This window comes from Gymnogyps californianus, chromosome 2 (genome assembly GCF_018139145.2).
Source record: "Gymnogyps californianus isolate 813 chromosome 2, ASM1813914v2, whole genome shotgun sequence".
Taxonomy (NCBI): domain Eukaryota; kingdom Metazoa; phylum Chordata; class Aves; order Accipitriformes; family Cathartidae; genus Gymnogyps; species Gymnogyps californianus.
In genome coordinates this window covers 23,549,983-23,573,859 of record NC_059472.1, presented here as the reverse complement: position 1 = coordinate 23,573,859, position 23,877 = coordinate 23,549,983, and the positions used below count along the sequence as shown (strand labels likewise).

General features: G+C 41.8%; 2 protein-coding genes across 2 annotated transcripts in view; both read right to left on the bottom strand.

The window, feature by feature from the left end:
* Positions 1 to 891: 891 nt before the first annotated feature.
* LOC127013170 (cytochrome c oxidase subunit 6C) lies at positions 892 to 6,774 on the bottom strand. The gene is made up of 4 exons (XM_050891853.1): positions 6,747 to 6,774; positions 5,571 to 5,698; positions 3,783 to 3,921; positions 892 to 1,018 (listed from the first exon to the last, which is right to left on the bottom strand). Exons 2-3 carry the CDS (start codon positions 5,682 to 5,684, stop codon positions 3,802 to 3,804), a joined length of 234 nt encoding a protein of 77 aa, XP_050747810.1. The 5' UTR covers positions 5,685 to 5,698; positions 6,747 to 6,774; the 3' UTR covers positions 892 to 1,018; positions 3,783 to 3,801.
* A 1,813-nt stretch (positions 6,775 to 8,587) lies between these two features.
* The window catches only part of RGS22 (regulator of G protein signaling 22), a 75,569-nt gene continuing 60,279 nt past the window's right edge, over positions 8,588 to 23,877 (bottom strand). The window contains exons 26-27 of the mRNA XM_050915643.1: positions 23,332 to 23,441; positions 8,588 to 8,617 (exon numbers count right to left, since the gene is read on the bottom strand). Of these exons, the coding sequence (XP_050771600.1) occupies positions 8,588 to 8,617; positions 23,332 to 23,441 (140 nt within the window). The remainder of the gene's footprint in view (positions 8,618 to 23,331; positions 23,442 to 23,877) is intronic.

The following is a 23,877-nucleotide window of genomic DNA, read 5'->3' as shown; positions in this document are numbered from 1 at the left end:
AAATACAACACAGATGGCTTAATTTGTCATGCTGCTTCATACAAAGCAGCCTTCCCACTCACACAATCAGCCTTGACTCTGCTCCTAGTACCCACATTCAGCAATCAAGAGCTGCAGTCCTAGTACCACCTTCAACCTCAGCAACAGGCAATGCACACAGTGTGTTCCAAATGATGGGTATCGTGGCAGAAGACAGAGCATCAGGTCTTGGACTACACGGAACATAGCAGAGATCAAAACTATGCTTAGCTGACTACTTCCAGATATTAAAAAGGAGACGATACGTGTCCAGAAGCATGCAAAGAAAGATTTTCGTTACTGTAATTAATACCCTAAAATAAGTATTTCTTATTTTGTCTGCTTTTACCCTCTTTCCCCTTCTACATCAAATATATGTGAACATACCTGCAGCTGAGAGTCATTTCCCAATTAGAGTAACATACCATGTATAAGAGTGGGCATTTGCACAGTTTGTAAGTCTTGATGTAACAGTTTGCTGCTGTAAGGAAGGCAATACAGTGATGGCAGCAGAAAAAGACAGGAAGGTTGGCTAGTATATTTCCAGAATTCCTCTCCGAATTCTTTCATTTCAAGGTCAGTTCACCTTGTGAAGCCAGAGGTAACACAGACCCTTCCCGAAATCCAGTCTCTCCCTCTCTGTAACAACTATCCTCTTGCATATTCCCATCAGCAGCTGGGACAGCCTAGCTGTAACTGCTTAGGGATACACTTTGTTATCATCTGTGGAATTTGGCCAAAACAGAGATGCAAATAATTCCTGGGGGAAAGAAAACTAGACTTAGTCATCTTCAGCAATTTATGAAGACTTTCCACCACTCTTCACAGCATCTGAGCATTTTAGCATTTCGATATTAATGAAGACAACTAAGCGCCACTGACATATGTATTTTATTTATTGAGTTACATTAGAGCGTGCCATGCACTGAAATGCATTACGCTTTACCATTCAGTGAACAAATAAGGTTCGGTCATCAAGTCTCCTTAGACTGAAGGGGATCTGCAAGATAAAAAAAATATTAAGTTATGTTGGACAAACTTCATGCTCTAAGTAAACATATTAATATGTATGAATGCAAAGCAATAGAGAGAAATGTTTATGTGGTGGTTTAGTCTAGAGGAATTCCCCCTGTTATTTCCTGATGGTTTAAGATTCACACACCCTTCATGTGGCAAACAGAAGTGAAACATGGAACAAATCAAGAGCTGGAACAATACTGCACAGTACATCAGATTCACTATATATGCTGCACTGATAACTGAATCAATCTTGCTAAGGGCCTGAAAGAGAAAGGAATGCAGCTTTCAGTTAGGAGCCAGAGAGGAAACAAGTGGTGTAGGCAACCTACCAAGGAAGGAAGAAAACCAAATTCAAATTGCTTCTCCACATTACATTGAACACAGTCCAAGACCAGCTGTGCTCCATGACAAGAGTCATGCAAGTGGTTAGCACCAAACTCTTAGCTTGCCCCTTTATTCTATTACTGAGCACGCTGTGGAGGTAGGATACTCCTTAGTTTCCATTATCAGTATCACCACACAAAGTCCACGCCAAGTAGATGAAACACGTAAGTACCAAGCTGCCTACATGCCCAGCAGGAACAAACTCGCTGCAGAGTGCCAAGCTAACACTTTAACTCATGAATTCTCCTCCCTGCCTACCCTCTCCTCACTTTGGGGGCTACATACTGATTCCAGAGTGAGTATTCAATGAGGTTAAACCACTGCCACATACAGAATATATTCCAATAAAATGGGAGACATAGAGCATGCATGACCACTGTACCCTTTCAGTAACTATACCAAAAAAGCACCAAATGCAACCTCCATCCAACATCCATAGCTAAGGTTTAAGCTACTGAGGCAAATGAAAACGTCTTCCATCTCTTCTCTGTACTTGTCTTTTTCACAGTCTTTCCAGAACACTTGAGACACTGGCATTGTTTTCCCCTTCTTCTACTTATGTATTCACGTTCAGGCACAAAAAACCCAACCTCTTTCTACTATGAAGGAGTGAAAAATATTAGTTCTTATATAAATAGACTGAGGAATAAGAAGCATCAGCAATTCAAACAACATCACATATAAAGATTTGTCTTTCACATTTTCTTTTGAGCTGGTGTAATTAAGGAATGGAAGAAACGTTTAGGAAACATTTAATTTTAACAGGTGCACACAATGTGCAACTTTTTCTTTTTTTTTTAAGCTGCAAATGGGAACAGAGCTCCACTCTCAGCTTATATTTGCACTGAAAAAAATCCTGCTCATGATTCCAATTAAATATCCAACATGCATCCTTGTTGACAGTGTTTGTTTCAAATGATTTTACTGCCAGATGGCCTTTCAGAATACTCTGATGAAGGCCACCTGACTAAAGAATGCAATTCCAGTGTCTAAGAAAGTTTAAAGTGCCTGTATAGGCACTAGCAATAGGACCGAACCAGAGGCAGAATTACCAAGATTAAAACCAGGTAAATTTATCATTTCATTATTTATCTTTGCTGCAGTCATAGCTAAAGAACAGAAGTTTCCCCCCCTCACAAAAAAAAAAAAAACCCAAAGGGAATGCCACATTTTTTTTTCTTTTTAAATTTGTTAGAAGAGCTGGAGCTCTGCTTTTTTTTATGTAATTGTGTTATACAGAAACCAGATAGTTGTAGATAGTCACACAACAGAATTTAGTATTAATAGTGTTAAGTACAAATCTTTTATTCAATCTTGCTGCTTTAAACAAACAGGCTGAGAAAATCCAGCTGGCCAGGATAATTAGAGCCACAGATTATCACATAATGATCACAATATGAAAACATTCCAAAAGAATGAAAAAGCTATCATTCTAGATTAGTTTGAAGTCATTTTAAGAGAAGCAGAGAACTCAATGTAAGAAATTTGGATCAAGAAAGGGGGAGGAATTCTTTATTGAGTTGTCACATCATGAGCTTGTGCAGTTTAGTAAGTGTGCTTATTAATAACTATGACAAGGTTGAAATCAAGACTTTTTTTTTCCTGGTGTTATAACAAGTAAGGGAGAACAAAGTTTAGTAGTCTTCAAACAAAAGGCAGTGTTAAGTGCTAGGAAAATAGTATCGTGAACAAAGTTCTATTCAAGCTTAATTCAGTGTGGCAAAAATCTGAATATTAGTACACTGAGCTGTATGCCATTGCAAATTTTATATATATATATATGTATGTATTTAAATATATTTCCCCTCATGACTAGTTATCTTCCCCCTCTCACCAACTTCAAAAGACAAAAGGATGTGGGGAAGCTGTCTCCGTTTCTTACATTAAGATGCATGCTATGAAACAGCCTCTCCCTTTTCTCATTCACTGTACCACCACAAGTACGTAAGTAGTAGATATAGGTAGCCCAAAGCTAAGCAGTTCAAGACGTGAGAGCATCAACGTAACAGTGGTATCAGGCAAGTCTTATAGTTTAATACAAGAGCTTTGTCTCCTCTCCATGGCTGCTTGAGGAGGGAAAGGCCTGGCATCACTCTGTGCAAGTCTCCTATATCACACAAGTTAAACAAATTACCCAAAAGGTATTCAGGAGCTTTCTATTATGCCCTTACTCCCTGCTCCCCAGCTCCTGTATTTCTTCACATTTTTATTACCCAGAGGTCTCTCGAGTGCAATTTGTATCCTTTTTCTTTGGGAGCATCTTTCTATTTGATCAAAAAGGAAGAGCCTCCAAATAGAATCACAATGTTTCACTGAAACAATCTAACTTACTCTTGTTCTAACGCGGAGTAGCTTATTACCTGTAAATGCAGGTTACCATCATTTGGGCGGTGCAGACTCAAACACACCAGCTGCTCTCATGGCTTCAAAGTCCTTCATGGGATCATAGTTTTTATAGAACTCTGCATAAGCTCGTTTTCTGGGATCAGCAATTCCAAACTGGAAAGCAACACACAGAAAATTAAAGCTTGCAAAGCTTTAGGAACAGGATATTTTTTCTATTAGTGCTATGATTTGTATCAGTGGATATCAGTCTAAAAAGCCTTTAGCTCAAATTAGTAAAATATTAATTTGTTCTTGTTCAAATCCACAGTTCAGGCTACCTGACCATTGGTCAGGAAAACAAATGTCTGAAGTGAAACCTTAAAAAGAAAGCCCGTTACAAGATAGCACATATTACACTTTTAAAATCCAGAAACACTCCACCTATATTGGCACTCAAGTGTCCAATGCTCTCCCTGCTAAGAGTTTTATACATAAAACATTCCATTATGGCAAGTTTTGCACCTGTGGGCAGCTGCAAAACTATAACTCCAGATAAAATGGCACCCTAAAACAATGTATTACATTTGAGCTACACTGTAGGTCAACTACAGAGGTCTGGCAAAATTTGACAAGACTGCCAAGCCACTCTTACAGCTCACCAACATAAAAAGACACAATCCTGACTCCTTGGATACTCATTCACCTGAAGCACAGGGATATGCTCAAAAAGCCCCCAAAAATGTGAAAGGAAGTCCAAGGTGGGTTTGTCCAACAGTATCTAACATGTAACAAAGTAAATCACTACTGAGATCCATGTTACTTGTTCTAAATATGGTCTGCTGCTTTACTAGTGTATTAACGTGCGGGTGCCAAATAAGGCATAAAACCACAAACTATTAAAAAAAATATTCTAAGTCTGACCACAAACAAGCTTGCCTACCTCTTAACAAACAAGTTAAGTAGATGTTGAGCTTTAACTGTGCAAGCTTATTGTTTCTGATAGACATTTGTTGATCTCCGAGAAGTTTAAGTCAACTGTGATATTTTTGTGATGAACCACCTGAAATTAACTTAATTTCTAGTCACTTTTATCAATAGCTTCCTGAGTACTCAAATGCTGCAAACAGTATATGAATGAGTTCAATGGGCAAACCAAGATCCAGTTCTTCCACAGTAATTCAAACTGTGTTGCTTGCTTTGTGTACGAGATCTGGGAATTATTTAGTAAAGGCACTGAAGAACAACTACCACTCTTATCTTTGTCAGAAGTCTCTTAAGGACCACGAAAAACAAACTCCAATCTGTAAGTGGGTTTTTTGGAAATGTAATGCTCCATTTCCACATGATACTTCCAAAGAAAGGATAAAAGGACCATGTTAGCCTTCCCCACACTGATATCTTCAGTGTGAACGATGGGTTTTCCAAATTGCTTATGAGCAAGTTTTCTGAAATCAGTCTAGAGATGAAATAAGACTTTGACAACTCTCTTGAGTCTCAGATACTGTGACACAGAGAGAGACACACACTATCTAATGTGCATCAATCGTGCGAGTGATCAAGAGTAGTCTAGGACTAGGAGACTCAAGGTTAAGCTGTCACGAATTGCGTGATCTTGATCACACAGCTTAAAGCATCAGGTTATTCGTATCATTTCTTCAAAGGAAGATTAGGAAGATTTATTTATGTTCTGGAAACATGCTTACAAAAATACATTACTAAAGCTTTCTGATGATCAGCTCAACCAAATCTCAACAAAAAAATATTATGAATTCTTAAAACACTCTCATGAGTCCAGTTTATAACTGAATGACTACAGAGCTCACCTTGTATAAAGCCGCACATCCCACAGATACAAAAAATGCCCCAAATAGGTGAAACTTCATCCGCCTGGCCAAAAGGCGCCGCATTTGTGGCTTAGGCAACAGTGCAGATGACATGGTGATTATACTTCCTAAAAGAAAAAAAAAAAAAAAAAAAGAGACAAGAGAATTGTGGGACAAGCAGCTCTATGTAAATAATTTTCTGTAACCCTACTCTAGAAAGATTGTGCTTTTTGTATTGTGTAATAATCACCTTCACAACATAAGCAACAGTGCTCCTCTCTATTTGACTTTTCAATGAGAATATTTATGGGACAACATTCAAGAACAACCTATTTATGACATGACTTTAAGTAAGTTTTTAGACTCCTTACATCCAGTACTCATTGAATCAAGACTAGCCTTCACTGTTCATACTAAATCCTTCCCTCCCTGCAGGGTCTACCATTTCTGGCCTGCTGTCCTGGTGTTTACGCCAGAAGATGTTCAGAACGCTGATCACATTTCATTCATTTCTAAGAAAAAGCACATGCCTCTTGAACTAGTTTCTGGTTTGTTTTTTTTTAAAGTAACTGCAAATTCTATTGCATTAAAGGATTTTTTCCTATCCATTTAAGGATAGAAACCTACAAGGCCTGACGCAGGTGGCTGTCTCTAAACACAAATTAAAGGTTCACTCAGCAGAGAGCGGCTCCAAGGCAGTGCTGCCCGCAGGGTGCTGCCCCCGGTGCAGCCTCCTGCGCTCACAGGGTCACAGAGCGGGAGCGAAGACCAGGAGGTGGCTCAGCTCTCCCCAAAGGCCTTGGTGCTGCCCACAGCCGCGGACGCCCACTCTCCTCTCACACTGAAGAGGAACCATCACAGCCAGGCCCCTCTCTCCGGCCCCGCCGCCGTTACCGGAGGAAGGGGCCACAGCGCCGTGGCCGGGCTGACACAAGCCCCGCACTGAGCCCCCCTCACAGAAGGCGCTCCGGCCCCTCGCTGCCCTCCAGCAGGGCGGCCACCGCCGCCGCAGGGCCCGGGCCCGTCCCCGCCACCCTCAGGGACGCGCAGAGGTCACGGGCTTCCGCGACGGGCCGCGGGGCCGCGGCCGAGGGGAGAGCGGCGGCTGGCGGCCGCCGGGATGAGGGGGGGAGAGGGGACCCGGCGGCGCGAGGAGGGAGCGGGAGCGCGGCTCACCTCAGCGCGGGCCCACCAACGTCCTTCCGCCCCGCCGGCCGGGCACCCTCTGCAGCCCCCCTACCCCGCATGCGCGGGAGGCGGCGGCCTGGCTACGGCGAGCGGCTCGGCTCAAACCCGGCAATGCGCGCACTCCCGGGGGGGGGGGAGGGGAGCGGAGTGACCGGCCCCGCGCGGGACCCGTGCGGTGGGGGGGAGAAGGGCCATCGGCCTCGCCGTGTCGGGCCTCGCCATTGCCGAGCAAGAGTCGTGGGAGAAGGGCGTGCCGCCCACCTGAAGGACGCCCGGGGCGACACTGCAGTGCCGAGGGGCTCCGTCAGGGCCCTTCCCTCGCCTCAGGCCTCCTGGGCACCGAACACCCGCTGTGCGGCGGGCACAGCGAGCACCACGCCGGCCTGCCCGCCCGCCGCCGAGGCGCCTCGTTTCTCCCCAGTGTGCCCTCAGGCTACACCCGAGCGTGGTGCGGGGCGGAGGCGGGCGCACGGAGCGCCCTCGGCAAAGGCGGCCGGGCCGGGCCGCGCCGCGCCGGGCCGCAGGCCTCGCACCAGCCGAGAGCCGTCGCCATGCTGCGCGCTCCCTGCCCCAGCGCTTCCCCAGCAGGCCGGTGCCCTCTGCCCTCACCACACGCGTCAGTCGCTTTTCCAGATCTCCGGAGTGGCCGTCAAGCCCAAGCAGCCGTCATAACCAGAATACATGAAATAATAATCTTTATAGAGTTTGCTAAAATGATTGGCCAAGCCTAGAAACCAATTAGGCAATTTGTAATCCTTTCTAGATGTCCCTTCGACAGTTTTGTACCTTTCTTTGAAATGAGGCACATATGTGCTTTGCCCATGGTTTCCACCTAATCACCACCTGCATGTGGTATTGTCATTTTTATTCTTGGGGACTCTCTGTGGGATTTACACTAAATGCTATAAATTCCTGCCTTGAAAAAACTGAAGCCCCTCCTGTGCAGCGAGGTATTCATTCAAGCCTTGCACTCCCTTGCCAAAGCCAGCAGATGCTGACATCAAATGACAGCGGAGATGGGCCCTTAAAACTGAAGAGAAGTTGCTTTTCCTTTGATGGGACTAAAGAAGAGGAAAGTGTCTGTAGAAAATTGCAGAGAGAAATCATACAGCCACGGCTACAAGCTGGGAGAATGGTCTGTGCAACAGCAGTCTGAATAGGTGCGATTTGGACAACATTCCTCAAACTGAAGAAAAGTTTGTTACAATAGTTGAGACCGAAATGAAGAATGCCTGTCCAAGAGTTCTTCCCATGTGGATTAACACAAAAAGCCAAATGTTAGTGATGTCATGCAGAAAGAATGACAAGATATATCTATAACCTGATTGTGGGGGTCTAAGGAAATACGCTGGTCCACAAGGGTACTGCTGTTCCTGAGGCGAGCTCATGCAGTCATTCGGTGAGACCAGGAGAGAAAGGGCAGGGACAGTTGTCTAGGGGATCTTAAAAGCTCCACTCAACTTGCCCTTGTATTATGTAATGTCAGAAAAAGAGGATACGAAATTAATTGGAATAAAAGCATAGCAGGTTTCATGGCTACTATCATTATAAATTATATATGAGGAATTTTCCTATAAAAGACAGTCTTGGTGAGACAGAATATTTTGGTGGATGGACCTAGGTCTGCAAATAAAAAAATCTTGATTGCTGTTTTCAATAGCTTACTTCATGGCTGGCCAGGTCATTAAATTCTTTTCTATGTGACCAGTTTCCCCATGTGCCTGAGATACTGCTGGCTAGGCATCTTTGTGTTATAGTTAAGATGCTAAATGAAGTGCTAATTGTTATTATTCTTTGACGTCATTACTGTGGAATATACAGCCAACTCCTTATTGTTCTCGATAAAGGGCAGTTCGGGACTGTGCAAATAAGGGATAAAAAAAGGATAGAGGATACATTGGAGGAAGAGCCGTGGAAGGAGGGCAGAGATAATCAGCTCCATTAAGTCAGTGCACAGAGTTGCTTCCTATCACTCCAGTTTCTGAATGGATTATAAGGCTGAATGCGGTTTTGGACCCGAGTGGACCCCAGGCATCCCGATGCATCAAAACAAATAAACCTTCTGAAAATACTGAGGCATACAATACAGAGACAACAGCAGTCCTTTCCTTCCCAGTCCACCCAGTCCCTGGGGTTTCTGGCACCTGCTCCAGTTGTCTTTTGGACATGAATATTAAGACTGTTTGCTCAAAAGGTGCCACAGTTACCAGCCTAGAATCTGCAGTCCTCTTTTCCTCTCCAAAATACTGTAGTGCCAGCAACAGCTGACGCTTCTTCGTGGTGTCCTTGAAAGGGATCATCTTTTGAGGAGTGAAGGAAGGCATTAATGCTAAATCATTTCTTGCTTGTGCTCCATTGAAATTAAAATAAAATTTACCTCTGACTTTAGTGAGAGAAAATTTAGGCAGTGAATCCTTGTCTTTTCCACAAAGAGTGCCGGCTGTGATACTTAGGACTGTACTTTCTGTGGTGTGGACTGGAGCCGACTAGGAACAGGACTGTGACAATCAAGTGATTTTGCATATGCCACAAAACGTCTTTAGATAATCATAATCTGGATCAAATTAGAACCAAAAATCTACTGGAAAAAGATCACATGGGACATCAGCAATCCCCTGAGCCAGCTGCATTCCTAAATAGTTTAGTTTATTATAAAATCTACCTCTCTATAACAAAAGAAAAAAAATGAAACAATGCTATGTGCCACATATGCAAATGCATACATTTGCGATCTTCTTCCCGTTTCTGTGCCAGATATTAACTAATCAAATACTCTCTTACCACGGCTGTGTCGACATCAATCAATGATGCTGTGGAACAAACAAAGATATTGTGGCACAAGAAGTTATTTAACAGAATTGGAATGGCAGCTGTACAAAAAATGAGGGTGAATCAATGATTCCTAAATGGAAAAAGTCAAAATTAGTAGGGGGAAGAAAAATATTTTTGTACTGCCAAAAGGGCATTATAAACAAAGGAGAAAAAAGCAAAAGTTCAAATCAGAATAAATGGAGCAGACAGGGATTTCATAAGCCTTTGTTGATTTTATGCATGCTTCTGAAATAGAAAAATCTCAAAAAAAAGCAATTTCTTAAGTTTTGTTCAACTTGTAAAGAGACAGATTTTGGTATTTTTGTGTACATCAAATAGTGATATAATTACGTGAATGATCCTGTGTTTGGTACCATCATGAGTTCTATTGTTAAAAAAAGAGACTCAGCTATTTCCCAAGTTCCCAACTTGCAGTCAAGACATGGCTAATGTGTGTATTCAGGCCCAAGAACTAGAAAACACACCAGGTTCCACAGCTGAGACATTAACATTCATATGACACTTTTTTTTCCCATTTTGTTTTCTGGAGTATGGTTCTGTATAATTGTTGTCACTCTGAAGTCCTCCAGGTTCAGAGGGCCTATCTGAAACAAATACACTGCTTATTTTAGCAACAGGAAAACCTTCTTCAGATAAACTGGATTTTTAAACAAGTAATACTCTATATATGTGTCACTCTTACCTAAAAGTCTAACTTAGACAAGTCTAACTTCATCATTCATTGCCAGAAACGTTCTACATTATCATCTGATTTCTTAGAAAAAACCAAAAACACACCCACAGAAACACCTCCTTCCAGTCCCTGTTCCTTGCTCATAGCCCTTTAAATGATGCCAGGATTCTTCTGTCTTTTGTGTTTTTAAATGGTATGTAGCCTGTCTGCAGTGGAAATAAAGTCATCAAAGACAATGTTTTTACACTGTTCCTTTACTCCTCTGTATTTGCACAGAGGTGCCTTACTCTGAGAAAGTTTTTTCATTCTTCGTCGTTTTTTCCAGGAACCTGTGGAGTTAAACCACCTTTACAGGCAAATACTCCAATCTACAGTGTCCCGGTTTCGGCTGGGATGGACTTAATTCGCTTCTTAGTAGCTGGTACAGTGCTGTGTTTTAGATTTAGTGTGAGAATAATGTTGATAACACTCTGATGTTTTAGTTGTTGCTAAGTAGCGCTTATCTTAAGTCAGGAATTTTTTTCAGTTTCCCATGCTCTGCCAGCAAGCAGGTGTGCAAGAAGCTGGGAGGGAGCACAGCTGGGGCAGCTGACCTGAACTAGCCAAAGGGGTATTCCATACCATAGAACGTCATGCCCAGTATATAAACAGGGGGGAGTTGGCTGGGAGGGGCAGATCGCGGCTCTGGCATCGGTCAGCAGGTGGTGAGCAATTGCATTGTGCATCACTGGGGTTTTTTTTCCCTTTTTTCCCCCCTTTTTTTATTATATTCCTTTTCATTACTATTATTATTATATTTCATTATTATTATTATTGTTAGTATTATATTTTACTTTAGTTATTAAACCGTTCTTATCTCAACCCAGGAGTTTTACCTTCTTCCCCGATTCTCCTCCCCATCCCACTGGGAACGGGGGGGGGAGAGTGAGGGATCGGCTGTGCAGTGCTTAGCTGCTGGCTGGGGTCAAACCTCGACATACAGTTTAACCAGTCAACACATAAAATTGTTACATGTAATTCGGTCTCTACAGTCTCTGCAGTCCCATCTCAGCAACTGAGAGTCCATCAGATGTAGGCCACAAGCATTCCTAGCCTGGGCTCAGCTCCAGAAAGTGTCCAGGGTAAGAACAACGTGGGAGCAGAGTTCCTCCTTTTGAAAATGAAAGCAAGAACCACAACACGAGGACAAAAGGCCAAGCTTTTCACACTCCTTTTCAAAGCACAGTTTGGTTGATGTGCTGTGACATGGTTTAGTTTCACACAAGGCGAAGCTCTCTAGCTCCAAACATCATCTACCTTATGGAAACTATCGTATGGCAGACAATTTCTGCATGACCTGCCCAGCAATCCTGGTGAGTCTGTACATGCAAGCGCCTGGTACGTTTACCAGTACTCTCCTCCTTGATCATGGATGTGTTACAGTAAGTCTGAGCGGAAGATTCATGGGTACCCTTCAGTAGTCCAAAGCCATTGAAACAAGGAGTGTTCTTCATACCTTAATAGGGTTTAGACCAGACCTTTTGTTAGCTTCTATTTTTCCTAGATATGACCAGTGATCATCTGACCTCCAGGAAAGCAGAAAGTGGCCAACTGCTGCTGTTCATACAGCTATAATTTTGTTCAAGGAATTAATTCTCACAGAAAATGACAGACCAACTTACCTGTGGGTGTAAAACAGTGGCTGTGAAGTGGGAAAGCCTCCTTCAAATAGAAGACAGGACTTGCTCTCCACAAGGCACTACATTTGGCCCCTTCCTTGGTTAGGTTCAACATGCTCACTCTGGGCAGCTCTTGGCTCAGTGTGCTCCTCAGAGCAGCGAGCTGCGTAGAGAGGAGAAGAGGCCTTGCTTGGCTTAGGGACTGCACCCCGAGAGAGTGACACCTAAAAATTTGCAGCTGTAGGATTTAACCTAGAGACGTCTATGCCCTTTATTCGATTTACCCAGTACAATACAGAGCTCATTCTGACAAAAAAGACTGGCCCAGGTTATGTGTAAAGTGCCATTTTTGCAATTGTTTCCTGTGGCACGTTTTTAGACCTTTTCTCATAGGTTTCTAAACCTTTCATTTTAGTCTGTTTTAATTCATGTTGAGGTGATGACATGGTAAGTGTTACGAGATGTTGGCAAGTTTTCCTTTCTGGGTCTGAAATGACAGTCTAGGAGGAGTGGGGGGTGTCTCTTTCAGATTTGTTGTGACTTGTATCATCATACTGCAGTCAAGTCAACCAAATTGTGTCCATTTATGAAAAGAGAGTTCATGAACACAATTAAAAACAAAAATAAAATAACAAGTACTCCAGAGATGATGTATTTCTTGACCTCTTTATGACCTGGTGAACAAATTGTGAGCCTGAAAGCTTGTCCGTTGTTTCCAATTACATCACCTGGTCTAATAAAAGATATCCCCTCTTCCTAAAAAATGCCATTGCTTTTGTTTATTTTGGTGTTGGAAGAACCTATTGACTTAGGGTTGCTATGTTGTGTAAAGGCTCCATAGCTTTTATTTGATATTTGATGGTACTGCAAATATAATAGATTTTCTTTACAATCATAACTTTGGCAACACTTGAAGTCCCAGCAGTCAGGGAGTCTCTGACTACAAAATCCCCAATGGAGCTAAAATCCATGTCAGATTGTGGTCCCAGGTTTGAAAGGTGAGGCACAGTGAGATGTGTGAGGCTTCCAGAAAGTAGTCAAATCGTCTGTTCGTGTTTTTTTAACAAACTTGTTATTGGCATAAACTTTTTAAAATATGTATACTTAAACCAGACTGTTTTAACTTTACTGTTTTGTTTGAAATAATCTAATTAGGAAATTGTGGATCTCAGGTTTTTACTGCATTGAAATTTTTGAGCTTCATGATTAACAAAACTGGCAATAGATAACAGCATAAGCAACCTTAGTTAAATATATTTTGATTAAATGAGTTCAGGATACATTCTCCTACGACAAATTTGGCCATGTTCAATACGGCATTACATGTAAACGTCTGGAAAAATTGCAGTGTTTTTCCAAGCAGGAGACATGAGATTACCATAATCCATAGCCTGCACCACAGTATTAATTAGCATGGCTCACTAACCAGGGACGTAATATTTGTAAATGAAACTCTAGAAGGGCATCAGTAAGGAACAGGATGTTGAAGCCAAATGGAAAACATGAACCAATAAAAAGGCTGAACTAGCTACAAGTGCAAGCTCAGCCTTTGAAGTTAGTTCAAGTACTGCATGCTTTAATTTTGGTGTAATCTTATGATGGGGGTACAAACAAGAACTCAGAAACAGATTTTGTAACATTTGGCCCGATTGTAGATGAATCAGTTTGTTGATGGTTACCAACAATTGCACAGCCAGAGAAGCTGTGGTCTTTGTTAAATTAGACTGAATAATTGGCTTCAGTGGGAGTTTCGGGTGCAGAGCAAATGAAGTGTCATGGCCCTTGACTCTCGTAAGATTCCTTAGCAGAGGCTAAGCTTTTGCATTCAGAACAACCTGAATATGGATTCAGAGAAAATAAGTCCCTCAAGAGTTCATCTATTCACTCCCCTGCCCCAATATGGGTCTGAAAATACTTAGTCGTTCCTGGCAGATGTGCGTATCTTATCTGTTTTTAGAACCCCTCTGATGACAATAAGGATACCAAAAGTTCTCTGGGCAGTTTGTTGCCAATGCTTAACTATTGTCTCGGAATACAATCTGTGCTTAGTACTACATTACCTTGGCAAGCGCAACTAAGCCTATGTATTTCTGTGTTTTGATTTTGTTTTGCTTTGCGTTTTTTTTTATATACTTTCATGTGGAGCTGCAGTGACAAAGCCATGCTTTCCTGGTGTTTCACTCAAAAAAAAAAAAAAAAAAATCACTGTTATCGTCCTTCGGACAGCTTTCTGAAGGCCTACTACCGCCAGGTGCTGAGCACCTCTGGAGACGTGAATTAAGAGAATGAGTTTCAATACATTCAGCAAATTTCAGGATCAGGCAGCCAGGAGTTAAGATGATCTTTGAACTGGAAGGTCATAACTGGAATATGAACACAATCATGTGCACTCTCCTTTTTTAGATCAAGCATTCAGCTCATATTAGCTTGAAAATAGTAAATCGTTTATCGTAGTCTTTAGTGAATGGCCCAACACTTGCTGTTAATTACTTTCTCATTTGGGAGAAAAAACACAGAGAAAGTTAATTTTTTTCTTGCATATGTTTTCTAGAGGAAAAAGAACTCCCAGAAAGTGCATTTATTTTCTCTTCCCAGCAGCCATGCAGACCTCTGGAAAGAGCCATATTCCTCAACAAAGCAAGTGTAATGGCTCTGTCCTCTCAAATGCAAGTGAGTACCAACCCAAACATTTTAATGAAACACAAGGACCTTCATTTCAAAAAAATACACAGAAGAAAATGCTTGGAATATTGTATTAGGAAAAAGATTATATACACCAAACTTAAGCCCTATGTGATTATGACAGTAAAATAGTTTACCAAACAAGGTAATTTTATGCATATATGTGTATAGTGTGTATATATGTGCACACAAGCACACACAAATCAATGAGGTATAGATTTTATAAACATGTATACATGCCTGCACACACATATACACATACAAAACTGTAAAGGTGTAAATTACTCTAGAGATGTGACAGATTTGACTCCCAAAGTACCTTTTTCAGGGATGAGTTGTATTCAAACCAATCAGGGTCTGGGGTTTACAAAACCAGTACTGATCAGTTGGGTCTCACAGCTGGGATGAAATTCATTTAGTTGCCTACAGATGAAAACTACTAAGAATGCTGTAAGCTTGTTGATTGCATTTACTGAGCCATAGGCACCATGGCCTATTATAATGAATATTTCCAATGAAATCTCTGTATTTACTGACTTTGACAGATGGGGAATATTGCATAAGCTATTGTGTGCCTGTGCATTCCTTGAGTGTGATGCTGTGTTTTTTTCTTGCTTGCCTTGTCATTTGTTTCATTTAACTTTCTCATTAATGGCACAATTGCTTTGTTCAAAAATTCTTTTCTGAGAAGCAAGTATTACTTTCTTTTTAAACTTCTTGCCAACAAAAGATTTTCAAACGCATATGGTACAGAGGAATCATGTACAAGATTGTTTTAGAGGAAAAAAAAATATCTAAAATTAAAAGCACTAATCCACTCACTGTATTTCCACTTTTCCTTTGACATGAAATGAAATCTTAACGTGAGAAATGCACACAGTTCATTAGCATACTCTGAACAAATACATAATTAACATGTGGAATAAGCAATGCTGTTGTCAACGCTTTCACATATGTTACCATGAAACTAAAATATTTTAATTAGTAGAGAAATAGAGGAAAATCCAAGTAAATGCAGCCTGCGCTTGACATATAAATTAGCTTGGCTCAATGAATATTAAAAATAAGAGAACCTCATCTATACCTTGACTACCCTTACCATACTAGGACAGCTTAGTGGGTCCTGCATAATTCCAATCTGCTCCAGCACTCTGATAAATTATTGCTTGTCAGAGAAGTATTCATCGTGGCCATTGTGCAAATGCTTTACTAAATCACTGGTGGAAATCAAAATGTGTGAGTTGATTAGCAGGTAGGTAGAAAGTGTAGACTTTGGTCTTCTGTATTAATCCAATGTGCTGGACTGACAGAACCCTATTTGAAGGCTACGTAATAAGAGGAAAAATAAAAAACTATATAGCAATACCATGTGGCTTCTGATTTGGGAACTACAATTTAGCCTATTAGACATGGACCTGTTCCAAAAGTGCACATTCAAACAATCATGCATGAAGGAGTTAGAAACACAGATGTGAATTATAACTCTCTGAAATCCTGGGAATGCTCCAAATCAGGCCATTAGAGGTAGGTTTGAACTGTGAGTACAGATCCAGATCTAAAATTTTTGTTCAAACCTGTCTTTCGCTAACATTTTTACAGCAACTACTGAATGTATTAGAACCAGCAATGTTCCATAAGCTTAAAAAAATACCAGTTAACCCCATCTTAGCTGTATTCAGACGTGATTCACAATTACCGACTAAAAGCATTTCTATAAGAAGGCAGTAACAAAAATCATCAGTTGAATGTAATGGGACAGTTTAAACAGGTCAAATTCAAGCTGGATTACTGCAGCTCCATTGGCCACATACAGCTGCACAGGGATCAGTTTGGCCCAGTATTTAACATTAGAAACATAAATAATTTAAGGATTTTCTTTTCTGAGTTTGGGACAGAACTTTGAAACGTCTGGTCTCTTTTCAGTCATTTTTACACACACACAAGCTGAAGTCAATAGTTTTGACTAGAGCAATAGTGTTGGGTGGGAATGAGGCTGGCCATTTCACAAGCGTACAAGTGGTAGAGGATAGAAAATGTCCCCAAGTCTGTAATACTGTATATGCTAAAGGCGCAGAAGGAGCAATGATGGGACACCTGCCATTTTTCTGTACTCTCTCAGCAGCAGGAAACTGAGGGTCTCACATTTATGAAAATACCCAGTTCATTGATGCTTTTATCTGTAGACTTCATTAATGCAGGTTTCTCTTTTTTTAAGAAGTCAAACATATTTGCAAAGTGAGTCACAATGATTCTTCTCGTGTAAAAGATGTAGAAGGTGTGGCACAGTCTGGCCTTGGCCACCCAGTACTGTATAATAAAAGAACCAATAATAGAAACTGGGTCTGCTGAATCTGGTCTACTGCTGTGCCTGCAGAGCACCTCTCTTCTTTGCTGATCTCAATGCCTGATGATTAAATACTAGATTTCCACACCTTGAAAGGGACAAACGAATCCAGAGCTCAGAGTCTAAGACCGTTCCCCATTAACAGTACTTTAAGAAACAGCCACTAAAAAGAGATCATGAGGAGTACAGAGGCAATGGCGGAGCAGCGTTGTACAGACACAAATGAGAAAGCATTTTGCCCCTTTTTAAATGGCCTGGTGACCACCACTACCACTCTTGTAAACTATTGTAAGTGTACACCTTAATAACGTAATCCAGCACTACATATTTTCAGGAATTCATCTCATAGTCTGATACTTTGTGTCATGCAGTAGCAGGAGAGAAGTCAAAGCAAAATGTATAAAGCCCCTTCCTGAAGTGCGTAGTCACAGCTTGTGTTGATATCAAAAGTATTTGAATGAGCAACTTCAGGACTGCACCCTCAAAGATTATAAAATGTTTTAATAAACATGCCAGGTCTGATGAGAGAAAAGTGAAATAAATACACAGTAATAGCTTCTAAGTGTAAATATTTACTAATCCAAATGACAGCTTAAAAAGGTTCCGAAATAGTCCCAATATGTTGCATTACTTGGGAGTAAACAACAAAAGTAAGTCTGAATGAATATGATTGGGCTGCGTATTTTGAAAGCCACTAAAGCATAAATCTATCCAGAAACGTTTCTGGGTTTGCAAGTTTCTCAAAAGAGAATTGTTTTTCTTGTCTGTAGCAGCAAACTCCACAGAGAACTGTTGTTCTGCTGTAGACTTCTGAAAGTCCCGAAGTATACATAGTTAAAATAAACAAGGAATAAAGTTTTAGTTATCTAAAGGGAGAGGTGCTAGGGTTGTTGAGTAAAACTCTTCTAGCCCTTTAAAACCACTGAGCTCACATAGGTGGTAGATCAGCAACCTGAGAGAGAATAGATCTCAAGAACAAGATAAAAAGGCAATAGCAGTGCAAGCTTTCTGAAGTAAGATAGTCATAATTTAGAACAATAACATTTAGTTAGTAACTATATCTGTTCAGTTCTCAGGCTCTCTGCTGGAACTGGCAATAATCATTACTTGGTCCCTCGGGAGGAGACTAAAACCACTATTCCGTTTCAGATGTATCACCAAATAGCAGTAATGAGCTATCTGCCATTGCATCAGATTATTAGATTCAGTAACCCAGAAATGAAAGGGTCCCTGTCTCTTAATACATTCCCTGTCCAATTGCTCAATATTTCTTTAAAATTGACACATAAAATGGGCATAATGATATGACATGTATTTCTAGCATTACTAATACATGTGATCCTCCTCAGTTGCATACTAAAGACATGGCCTATAAATGACTGTGCATGTGTGTGTATACACGTACATATATACACGCATGTATATTTCAGTTAACATGGAGACAGAACTGCAAACTGGATTGAGGGTTATCATCGTTTTGCAGAACTTTGAGTGAATAGAGCCAGTTTGCAAAATTCTACTCATTCATTGAAGTACACAAAGTACTTTTTTTTTGTTTGTTTTAAGTTTGATAGATGTGTATGGTATTAATCATAGTAACTGTCTGGGACAGTAGTTTTTGCATGGGGGCTGGTAATTTTTTGTTAACAATTTGGCAAGGCTGGAACATATTCACAAGGAGTTTTATCATCTGTGACAAATATCTGGATAATATTTTTCATTTTAGAAGTAATCCAAGTATGATTCAAGTCAAAGCTACCAGCATAAGATAAGCATTGTCTACATGTTATTTAACTGTCTCAAAATGCCATGAAGGCAAGAATACAACAAAACAGAAACTGCCATGCTCCAGCATTTGCTTGCGTGCACTGTACTGACCACAGCAGTAGAAGGTGGCCTTTCACGTGTTTTTTAGACTGACATACATCATTGCATTTATGGCATTTCGTGATTCTTCATTGCCTTTCACATTAATGAGTGGTAGGCCACACAGTACCATATGTGCTCTGCTCACTACAAGATGCTACATTCCACCCTCCTCAGATGTACTGAGCATTAAAGTTTACTGCATCTGTGAAATTTGGGAAAACATGAAAAACAGGGACAAGAATTTTATGGTTTACTCCCTTGCGGCTTCTACCCAAGACGTCTTTCTCAGGTAATGTCACACGAGCAAACAACCCAAACACAGAAGGAATGGGGATAAGCATGAAGCAAACTCTGTCTCTGAACTGTGGGGAAAGTAGGAACTGAACCAAGGATCTCCCTTGCTCCTGCGAGGATATATGAGCAGGGCAGCTATATCCATAAAAGAGAGTGTCTTTCTTCCCTGCCAACCTGTCTGAAGCAACTCCCAATGGAAATCCCATACAATTCTTGGTCATTGTGTCAAGACTGAAAAAGAAAAAGACTATTAGTTGTCCTTAGCTGCCGCTCCACACTGAGGAGGAAAGCACTCATGAATGGTCCTTAGCAGTATAATCTAAGAGCTCCAAGTGAAGAGCCCTTACCTCTGGCAACTGAGACAGGGCTGCATGGCTCGTTCTCCTTATCCAAAAGGTTGGGAGGGTTAGCGGAAGACAATCCCATCGCTAACTCAGGGGTAGTCCTCGGGAACTCAGCAAGCTGGAGCTCGCTGATCTGCCTTTCTCTTACATGCGTTACACACATGTAGAGAAGAATGGAGCCAACAACTTTGTGGCTGGGGACTGGTGTTTAAAGTGGTCTGAAAAATGTGGAGAGGTCTATCATCATCCTGTCCCCTGCCTAGCAGTTAATTCTGCCCTTGCCCCCTCTTAACTCCCCAATTAATCCTTTGGCCGTAGTCCCAACATCAACTCTGCCCCAATTCTTTTTAAAACTCTTAAAATTGTAAAAAGAAGCAAGAAAGTAGGGAGAGCTACACAAGAGCTATAAGCTCCTGCAACCTTCTGGTGAGTAATGCCTTCGGAGGAATGACGTTTTACAAAAGTTCTCAATCACATCTGTGTCCTGATGTATTTTAAGCCTTTCTTGTGGATCAAAACTCAGAAATGAGGCAGAAGGTGTACTTTGGACCAGGAATCAGACTGGATTGGGAGCAAACCACAACAGCGTTCGATTTTATGATACCTCAGGCACCTCATGAGTTATCCTTGACGAATAGAAGTTGCGTGAATTGCAATACTGAGAGCATGGTGTGACAAGACACGCTGCTTCAGGGCTGTCAGTTCAATGCAATGTTTTACTTATTCATTAGATCAGGCACTGAAGAACTGGGTTTGATTGTAAGATCTTTAGGACCACGACCACCTAGTTGTTTGTACCATGCATACTTCAGTGGAATCTTACTCTGATTTGAGCCTCAAGGTGTACTATTAAGCAAATGAGTAACACAAGACTCAGTATCACAATCATGTTGATACGGAACACAGTGGAAGATGTTTATTTTCTACCCTTGGCTAATGTCCCCTGGTTCTTAATAATATTCCAAGTCATCATCTTTGCTCTGGAAACATAAGGACAAACCTTGCATGCATATTATTTTTGTCTCTCCTGCCCACCTCCATCGAATGCCTCTGCATTCCCTTCCTGAGATTTTAATCTGCCTGCAAAAGGTAACAGAATGTCATTGCTGTGTTGCAGCCAGCTGAAATAATCAGAACAGTTCTTCAATAAATGCATCAAAAAAAGAGAAACAAGGTGTGGTTGGGTTGGCCCTCACTAGCAGTCAGTTTCCCACCCAGCTGCTCACTCACTCACTCCTCCTCCACCCCCAGCAGGACAAGGGGAGAAAAGAGGAAAAACAGGAAAGAGAAAGCTTGTGGGTCAAGATAAAGACAGGGAGATTGCTTACCAATTACTATTACAGGCAAAACAGACTCGAATTGGGGAAATTAATTTATTGCTGATTAGAATAAATCATTACTGATTCGGGTAGTGGGAAACAAAAACAAGGAAAAGAAGAAACGAACATTTACATACTTAGAGAAAACACTTTTCCTCCAGCTTTCCCAGGTTCAAGTTCACTCCAAGCACCACTCCTCCCCTCCTTGTTATCGCCACAGGTTATACTTAGTCCTTCAGTGAGGCAAGGGGCAGCCCCTTCTTCCTTCTCACTCTTTTCCTCTGCTGCAGCGTGGGACCTCTACGGGCTGCAGGCAATATCTGCTCCACCATAGAGCACCTCCTCCTCTGGCCTTCGTGTTCCCTCTGTTGTTTTTCACCCTCTTTATTCCCTCCTCCCCTCTCTGGCTTGCTTTGCTCTTTCTTAAATATGTGTCCTGGTTTCGGCTAGGATAGAGTTAACTTGCTTCTTAGTAGCTGGTACAGTGCTGTGTTTTGGATTTAGTATAAGAATAATGTTGATAACACTCTGATGTTTTAGTTGTTGCTAAGTAGCGCTTATCTTAAGTCAGGAATTTTTTTCAGTTTCCCATGCTCTGCCAGCAAGCAGGTGTGCAAGAAGCTGGGAGGGAGCACAGCCGGGGCAGCTGACCCGAACTAGCCAAAGGGATGTTCCATACCATGGAATGTCATGCCCGGTATATAAACGGGGGGAGTTGGCCGGGAGGGATGCATCACTGCTTGGGCATCAGTCAGCGGGTGGTGAGCAGTTGCATTGTGCATCTCTTGCCTTTTCTTGGGGTTTATTTCTCTTTTTTTTTGTTATATTCCTTTTCATTATTATTATTATATTATTATTAGTTAGTATTATATTTTATTTAGTTATTAAACTGCTCTTATCTCAACCCATGAGTTTTACTTTTTTTCCTGATCCTCCTCCTCATCCCACTGGGAGGGGTGAGGGGTGAATGGCTGCGTGGTGCTTAGTTGCTGGCTGGGGTTAAACCACGAGAATATGTTTCCCCGAGGTGCCACCATCTTGGCTGATGGGCTCAGCTGTGTCCTGTGATGGGTCCGTTGGAGCCGGCTGGAACCGGCTGTGTCCAGCATGGGGCAGCCCAGGCCTCTCCTCACAGAGGCCGCCCGTACAGCCCCACCGCTGCCAGCACCTTGCCATTTATACCCAATACACAAAGTGTGACCTCCTCTGTAACAAAGTGGAGAGAAGCTGTCCCATCAAGAGCAGTGGTGGTCTTTTGTAGATATCTCACCCCACCAGCAGAGTGATCAGATCACTGCAGAGAGCACAGCTGAGGAGAACCACCAGAAGGCCATGAGGGAAGAAGACGAAACCACTCAAAGGCAGTGGGAACACTTGAACTATTGGGAGGGAAGGGACCTGGTAGGCAAATTTCCAGTGGTGTTGGAGAGCGGGCTGCAACCGAAGCTGGTGGGAGAGACCTCTCAAACCGCTCAAGATCTCTACTTTCTCATTGCGTTAGTCCATACCACAGCCCGATGCCTGGCAGGAATGCAACTCTCACGTTTTGAATAACAGGGTGGGCCAGGGACTGCCGGGCCGGTCTGCAGTAAGGACTGCAGCTATATAGGCCCTCTTTGAGCACTGGGCCCAGCTGGAGGTTTCTCAGCTACAGAACAGGACCAGAGCCCCTGTGCAAGGACTCCCCATGCTGATACAGCTGCGTGTGAAGCAGAACCACAGTACAAAAAGGCATAAATGTATGAAATATAGTAACACCTGCAGAGGTGCGTAAGGTCCAGGGTGACTGGATGACTTTAACTGCAACTAGAGGAAGTGATAAGAGGGCAGAAAGAGAACGTGAGGGAAGACCAAGGAATGCTGCAGTGTTCTCTGAAGCCACATACAGAAAATGCTGCCACAGGAAGAGTGTGTTTAGGAGGACTAGTGAGGGCAGGACACCAACTTGCCTAAAATAGCAGTGTTGAAGTACAGAATTAGAACAGGAAGGAGGAGCAGAGAAGGAAGGGGAGCAATAGTCCAAGTTCTATTAATTTTTTTAAGTCCATCTAATTTCAGCATAGGCTTAAAAAAACAAAACAAAACCTCCAGGGGATTATTCCATCTAGGAATTCAAGCTTTGAAGCAAAATGTACTTTCTGTCTTTAGCAGATCTCTTTACTGTCTCACTTCTTTCTCCCATTCTAAAATTTAATTGGCTTCAGCAAAGATGATCTACTGCTAGTTCTGTGTCAGGCCCTTGCCAGTAACTCCGTGGGGTCTGAGCTTCCTCCAGTCATTTCATGCTCCTATTTAAAATATTTTAACTGGAAAGCTTAGATAACCACATTTCAGAGACTACCATTTTGCAACAAAATTGCATCTGGTCAACATTAGGTCCACTAACCATGGCTCGAGTCAAAAATAATCTTGCCTTCATGTTGAGGCTGTACAGCTTCAGTTAAACGTGATTTGGAGTGGGATAACTTGCTACTAATGAGCATCAGCACTGACAGCAGGAAAACTAGCTTTTAAGAATCCAAATTTCAAAACACACTTGTTGGCAGTCTAGTACTCACTTTCTGTTTCTTGGGAAGATTTGAGTGTTTCTCCAAAATCACACTACTCTTTGGAGAAATGGTGGATTTTTCGGACTTTCCAGGCTTCAGGAAGGACATAGATGAAGCATCTGTATATGGAAAGAAAATTAAAATTATGGGAACTGAACGGTTTTCATATCACATAGTGCTATTGCTAGCCCTACTGCTAAATGGAGTTATTTAGTGAACAAACAGGTTATAATATCCTTGGGGAAGATCTAAGAGGATATACCCGGCTGACACAAGGATGAGACAATGCCTCTTACGTCCCCCAAAAGCATACTGACAAACTGGTGAGAAAAAAGTTTCGTCTCTTTGGTTGTATGTAAGTTGATGAAGCACAAGAAGCCAAGGAGATGAAATATGTATGTGAACCAAATAGGATTGCCATGCCACTGTGCAGAATGAAGAAATGGCCATACTCCTCTCTGTAGCAGGACCTGTGCAGTAAAGAAAATGCTGATACCCTGCAACTTTCACTTTCCCTTTCTTAGAAAACTTATCAGTCACAAGTGTAGTGCAGAG

Excerpts from the sequence above, each read along its gene's own strand:
- LOC127013170 (XM_050891853.1), bottom strand. The coding sequence starts at position 5,684 with ATGTCATCTGCACTGTTGCCTAAGCCACAAATGCGGCGCCTTTTGGCC. Across the intron at positions 3,922-5,570 it reads GATGTGCGGCTTTATACAAG|TTTGGAATTGCTGATCCCAG; the intron begins GTGAGCTCTGTA and ends GTTGCTTTCCAG.